The sequence below is a fragment of the Leuresthes tenuis genome, unplaced genomic scaffold, assembly GCF_036924035.1.
Source record: "Leuresthes tenuis unplaced genomic scaffold, fLeuTen1.0.hap1 SCAF_13, whole genome shotgun sequence".
In the NCBI taxonomy this organism is placed as follows: domain Eukaryota; kingdom Metazoa; phylum Chordata; class Actinopteri; order Atheriniformes; family Atherinopsidae; genus Leuresthes; species Leuresthes tenuis.
The window spans coordinates 9,687,828-9,694,122 of NW_027325367.1; the positions used below are offsets into that span (position 1 = coordinate 9,687,828).

Below are 6,295 nucleotides of genomic sequence, written 5' to 3' on the forward strand. Positions count from 1 at the left end.
ATTACATGCTTAATTAAAGTTATTTCTTATGATTGACTTGGTCAATCTAAAAACTTCCCCTTCTTTCCCATTAACTCATTGACAGCAGTCCTTTTTGGCTTGTTGTCTTGCTGCCGAATGAATGATCCCTGATTAGTTTGGTTGCATCTTTCTTTAAATTGGCAGACAAAAATGTCTTTAAATTTTCTTTGATGATGCCACTTGTAGTTGTTTTATGCCAACAGTTAACAGTTTCACACCAGAGGCATAGCTTTTGATGACATCTACAGAACATTTTGATTACTGTCTGACTCTGGCTGAGTTGGGTGGGTACCTAGAGTTCCATCATGGTGCCTATTTTTCATGTGAGAGATAAGTGTCAAGGAAGTAGTTCTCAGAAAAATACAGTAAAAATTGTTTTTTGGAAGAAAAAAGTTCTGGAACAGCATTCATTAGATAAATGAAGCTAAAATTCAATCACTAGCTGAATGACAAGAAGAAGAAAAAAAACTATGGAAGAGGCTGTTGGTGATTTGAAGCATGTATAAATGAGGTAGAGGCAGTCAGACAGCAAATAATCACCCATGTTTTTAGTTATAGTGACAAAGCTGCCAGATAAAATGTGAAGTAAAGTGTAAAATAAATAATGTGTGCTCATATTAAGCCAAATACAAAAAAGTTCATTTCAAAGTAACAATTGACTGTGAAAGCATATATATATGTGTGTGTATGTTTCGCAACAAAGCTGCACAACCCTTGAACAATGGCCATATGGCTTTTGCTCCATAACGTTTTTTTTATGATGCAAACACCTGCCTCACATTTGCATTGTTCTGTGTGAAACAGCAGCTAAACAACGTGGTCACTAAACGGCGTAGGGTATGTAGATTTTATCTCCACCCATTGTTTTTCAACTCATTGGAATGTGACACTTTGCTTAAAATTCTTTTCTAGCATATTTTTGTAAATTAGGTGGAGGGATAGGTGAGAAGACTCTAGTATAAAAAGGCAGAGGTTCCAGCAACCATTCAGTTCTACCAGGAGGTTGGCTGTGGGTGAGTCTCTTCTTAAAAAGTAAACAACTTTTAAAAAGAATGTTATTTTTTTATTTGTTGTTTATTGCTCCTTCTTTTAATAGTTACGGAAGAATCTTAAGAAACCATCGTTATCAGCAGTCATGATCAAACTGGTAATTTTTCTATTTTTTGTATTTCATTTTCAAAATTCAACCTAAATTTGAGAACTTAGCCATTACATGTAGCACTGTTTACACATACAGAATGGCATATTCTTTCATGTCAACATGTTTAATATTCTTTATTTCTCTTCACAGTTGAGTGTAGCCATTGTAGCAGGATTGCTTTTCGGTAGGTTCATCCTAGTAACTCCAGTGACTTTCCCAATTTTACAACTCTACTATCAGAGCTGTACACAGCTCTGAAAATGACATTAATCTGATTATCTTTTACAGCCTTGGTGGAACCAAATGATGCAACTGGTAAGACCTTTTAATTTAATTTTATCAACATCACACACGAGACACAGTTTCCTAGTCAGTGTGGAAGAATCTTGTAGTTTCTTGTAAAATCAGACTGTCTAAGATTTTTAGGTTTTTCACTTTATCTCAAGGAACGTTGAAGGGTTTTAGATTATTTTTAGCCTTGACATAAACAATTAAAGTTAAATCATTCAGTCTTCATTTTGTAAAATGTACATAGATGATTAGCCTCGCCTTGCAGAGTAGTCTGGCAATGATTTGTGTTGAATTTGTTGCACTAAGTTAAAACAACTGATGAAAAGCATAACACCCTTTGCGATAATTTGCTATAATTTACACCTATGTGTATATATGCCATGTTGATAGAAAAACTTTGTGCCTTTACAGGGGGTTAACCAAAGTGCCATATGTTACCTGCAGTTTTATAATTGGACCGACTTTTAGTAAAATCTTGCTTTCTGTAACACCAGAACTTTTTTTCCTTATTATTCTTGTACAATATTGGAAAAATAAACAAATACACCCCCCCCCCCCGCCTTTTTTTTTCTCTATTGTCCCATGTCAAACCGTTCTTTAGTGCCTGGTCAGAGATACCAATTGCTTTGCGGTTTTTACATATTTTTCTTGTAAAATGTAATGACTGACACTTCTTTCTTTCGAAACACAATTTAGAACTGTTGTGCTACGCTTCCTCCCCCATTTGTAAGTAGATTACATATTTTGTTTCTCAATTCAATATGCATGCAGAAATATATTTGTACTGCTTTCTACACTTTGAGAACACAACATGCAAAGTTATAGAAAGCTTTTACTGCCTTGTGTCTGAAGAATTTAAATTCAGTTGCTTAATTCCAGATTGCTGGACAGAGTGGTTTGACAGCAGTAACCCTTCTGGAACTGGAGACAGGGAAAACCTTGACAAACTTCATAGACGAAATCCTGGAAAGATCTGTCCAAAACCCAAAGATATTGAGGCCATAACTCTGTCTGGACTTACTCCAGAAGAAGCAGGTGATGTGATTAAAATGTAAGTAAAATACAAGTATGAATAATGAATGGTGTTTAATGCAGTTGCTCATCCTCTGATTGTCTGATTGTCTGTTTGTTTTGTTTTTTTCTCTTTTTTTAATGAAGTCATGGAGGTAGCAAATATTTGAGGGTTTGCATCCATTATGTTACTTTCATTATTGCTATAATTTATTTTTCAGAAGTGATCCAGGCACAGGATTCATCTGCAGAAAGAGGGATCAACCAGATGGCCAGTGCCATGATTACAAAGTCCGCTTTAGCTGTCCCCCTCCGTATTGTGCTAAAACAGGTAGAACATGAGAACAGTTTACACATGCAGTATTAAGTAGCTAATGCAAAGGGAATCTCTCGTTTTCTTTAAATCTTTATCACAAAAGCATCTCTAGAGAATGGCCATCCTATTTGTCTTTTTTGCTCACCTCAGTTTGCTGGACCAAGTGGTATAATCGAGACCTACCCAGCTACTCAGGTGACTGGGAGACCTTGGAGGAGTTAAGAGATGGAAATCCGGGAGAAATCTGTGAGAATCCTTTGTACATTGATGCTGTTACCAGTGACACGATGATCCCAGCTATCTACACAGGAGAGAACTTCTTCATGTAAGTTACCTTTAGAGAGAAGTTTTGAAATGTCCGAGCTATATTTGTTCCTTAAAAATTTTGAACTTTGTTGAAAGCTAAAACAACTGTGGAAATAATATTAAATAAGAGACTGTTGATATTATTCATTAAGGAACACTCCAAACATTTGCAAGGAAGAAACTCAGTCTCCATCAAGCTTTAAATGGATGGGTCCAAAAGAGATCTAATAAGAAGGTCTCTGCTGCTGTTTTGGCTTTTAATCGACCCAGCAAGCAGGCATAAGATACTATCTTGATCATTGTATTTATTCAGTATTTTTTGTTTTTATCTATATTTTACAGTATCTCCTAATCCTATCAATCCTATCAGTTGTGATCAACTTCACCATAACTACAGAAAAATTATCTTGTTTTAGACACTCTGCATTTAGTATATGCTTTTCTAATGGGCATATAATAGGAATCAAGGGAATTATCGAACCACAAGAACATAGGACCAAGAAAATAGTATATGAATTGCTTTTGCTTTTTTGCTCTTTCAACACAAATCCACCTTCATTGTTTTTCCAAAGGGTTTTGTTGGCGTTTTGAATCATCTGTGTCTGATCTTGTTTGGCCAAACTCTCCCTTTTTCTTCTCTTACATATTTCCTACAGTTTACAAGAATATTAATCTATTTCCTGAGATCAATCCAGCACTGTCAAGCTTCTCTTCTAAAACAGCTATCTTTTATCAGAGCTAATTCAATCGCTCGTCAGTTTATAAAATTGTGAAGTTTTCAGTTGTTCGCGATGTGACTAACTCTGCTCTCACCAAATCTAGAAGTAAACTTTTTTTTTCTTTTTAACTCGTAAATGCTATATGTCAAGATAATCTATTTACCCATAAGACTAAAATGTTAATTTAGATTTTCATATGACATTAAATTACCATCTTTATGTAGCACTACGTTTGTCTCTCTGCTATTTCTATTTATTTCGTCCTTCCTTCCTTTCTTCTTTCTTTAAGAGAAAGTGTTTAACAATATCATCATACCATTTAAAGATGAAAGGCGGGATTGTGATCTGTTGTGATTACTGCAAATTGGAATTTGTTTTTTATGACAGAAAGAGAACATGCTCCTGCTTTTTTAAATCAGTTTTGATTCACAAATGTATATATTTTTTATCTCTTTAGTTTTGTTACTCTTTCTAAATTCTATTTCTTTAAATCTTTTTCGTCATTATGTTTATGATAACTTACTTAATTGAATTGTTTTATTATTATAAACTTTTATCGTGATAGACTCCATGGGACTGATATTTGAGCAAATTAAGTTTCTGATATCATAGTTAAAACAAATGTTCAGATAGCCGTTTTATCCTTTCATCCTTTAATTCCATACAGTGTTCTCAGAAATAGCAGCTCTTTTGCAAATTGTCAAGATGTACTGCCTGGAACTTCTGCTTCTACACTGAATATAAATCACTGTACATGGAGTAAATGATAACTTTACTTGAGAGAAAGTTAATGAGAAAATATAAATGTCTATTAAGCTGCTACTGCAGATTATTCATTTCCACAGTCTGATTTCCTTGGGTACATGTGCATCACCTGATGGTAGACTTGGTCTGTTTGGTGCATCTTATCAATGTCAGCTAAAAAAACCCTGGCCACTGACATTGTAATGAACCTAATTATGGCCAATCTGCGAATACTTCTCACTCTTTCCTGAGAAAGAGAAGTCAATTACTGTGTTGTACTGAGACACTCTCTGGACCTCTGTTAGGACCTTTATTTCTACAGGAAGCCAATTTTATGTTTGTTTTTCTAATCAATATTCAACAGGACACAGAAATAACTGCACGGAGGAATACAGCATAAAGGCATTTTATGAAATTGTCTCAGAAAAACTTTATTATATCTAACAGAGTGCAGTTCATATCTACATCAAAGAAGAAACATGAGTTTACTAATGTATTTCCTGGATATTCTGTTGATATATATATACATATATGTAGCGTTTCAGAATTTCAAACTATGCATTCCAATTTGTAAGGTTATTTGGAAAATTACTCCTGTGAGTCAGTGGTGTTAACCAACCCCTCACCATGCATCCCACAGAGCAGATGTCTCCCTGAAGAGTTATTAGCCGAAAAAAGCCTGCAGAGGATTTGATATTGATATTGATTGAATTTGATATTTGAATAATTTTTTTTATTTTTTGGTATAGGTGATAGTTATTATTAAAACTATCTCATAGAAAATTAATTAAATGAAGAAATGCATTTTGCAATTTCTAACTTACCATATCAATATCTGCTTGATGTCATTTTTCAGGTATAATCCAACCAGGGGATTTGTTTGCCGTAATGAGGACCAAAACTCCAAAACCTGCAAAGACTACAAAGTTCGGTTTGGATGCCCATGCAGTTACTGAGCCCCGACTGAGCCCTTCCATGTCATTGTTATTGCAATGACATGGGAGGAAGGAAATTCACCTTCTTATCAATGATTTTTCTCTGGTGTTTCTTTTCTGGAATGTTTAATCGATTACAATGCTTGATGCAAATTACCCATCTATTTGTTACAGTCTAGTTTTCATTCAAGCCACATCAAAGTGACTCATAGTGTTACATACTGTGACACAATGTCAAAGCATCTCATAAAATAGTGATTCATTGACTGTTGCATCATGTTTAAAAGGGTAACTTGACTATGAAGTGTCATTTTTTCATTTAGCCATTTTGTTTGTTTTTTTAATTTTTACATATTGCAAACTACTTGGCTAAGGGTTACGAATAAAAATTAGATGGTTAGGGTTCGGGAAATATAATGACTTGCATCAAAACTGACCATGTCATAACATACTTCATCAAAATATAGTTTTCTTGGATAACTGGCTGCAAAGTCCCACCCCTTCAGCTATAACTTTGTGACTTTTTTACTTAATTCGTGCGGCTGATTTTATGGGAAAAGGAAAAATAATGTTCTTTATGGCAAACTATTTGCTTTATCCATATATCTTCTTTGTGATTATGAAATCTATATTTTCTTTGACTGATACTGGGAAATGAATAAACAGCAATTGAAATACTAAAGAGGATCACATGCCTTTTTGCAATTAACTTTATGCAGCTTATTAATAAATGAGCTCACAGTCTCAAATGGAATTATTAGTTGATGTGAGGAATGCAGACATGTGTTTTCACCAGATGGTGAGATTTGAT

The 6,295-nt window shown here is 34.4% G+C and overlaps 1 protein-coding gene across 1 annotated transcript; it reads left to right on the forward strand.

Moving 5' to 3' along the window:
• The first annotated feature begins 1,156 nt into the window (after nucleotides 1-1,156).
• Nucleotides 1,157-5,505, forward strand: LOC140267597 (uncharacterized). Its single transcript, XM_072362909.1, has 6 exons — nucleotides 1,157-1,168; nucleotides 1,313-1,346; nucleotides 2,333-2,504; nucleotides 2,686-2,795; nucleotides 2,931-3,105; nucleotides 5,406-5,505. The coding sequence occupies exons 1-6, from the start codon at nucleotides 1,157-1,159 to the stop codon at nucleotides 5,503-5,505; spliced, it is 603 nt and encodes a 200-aa protein (XP_072219010.1).
• The last annotated feature ends 790 nt before the right edge of the window (nucleotides 5,506-6,295 follow it).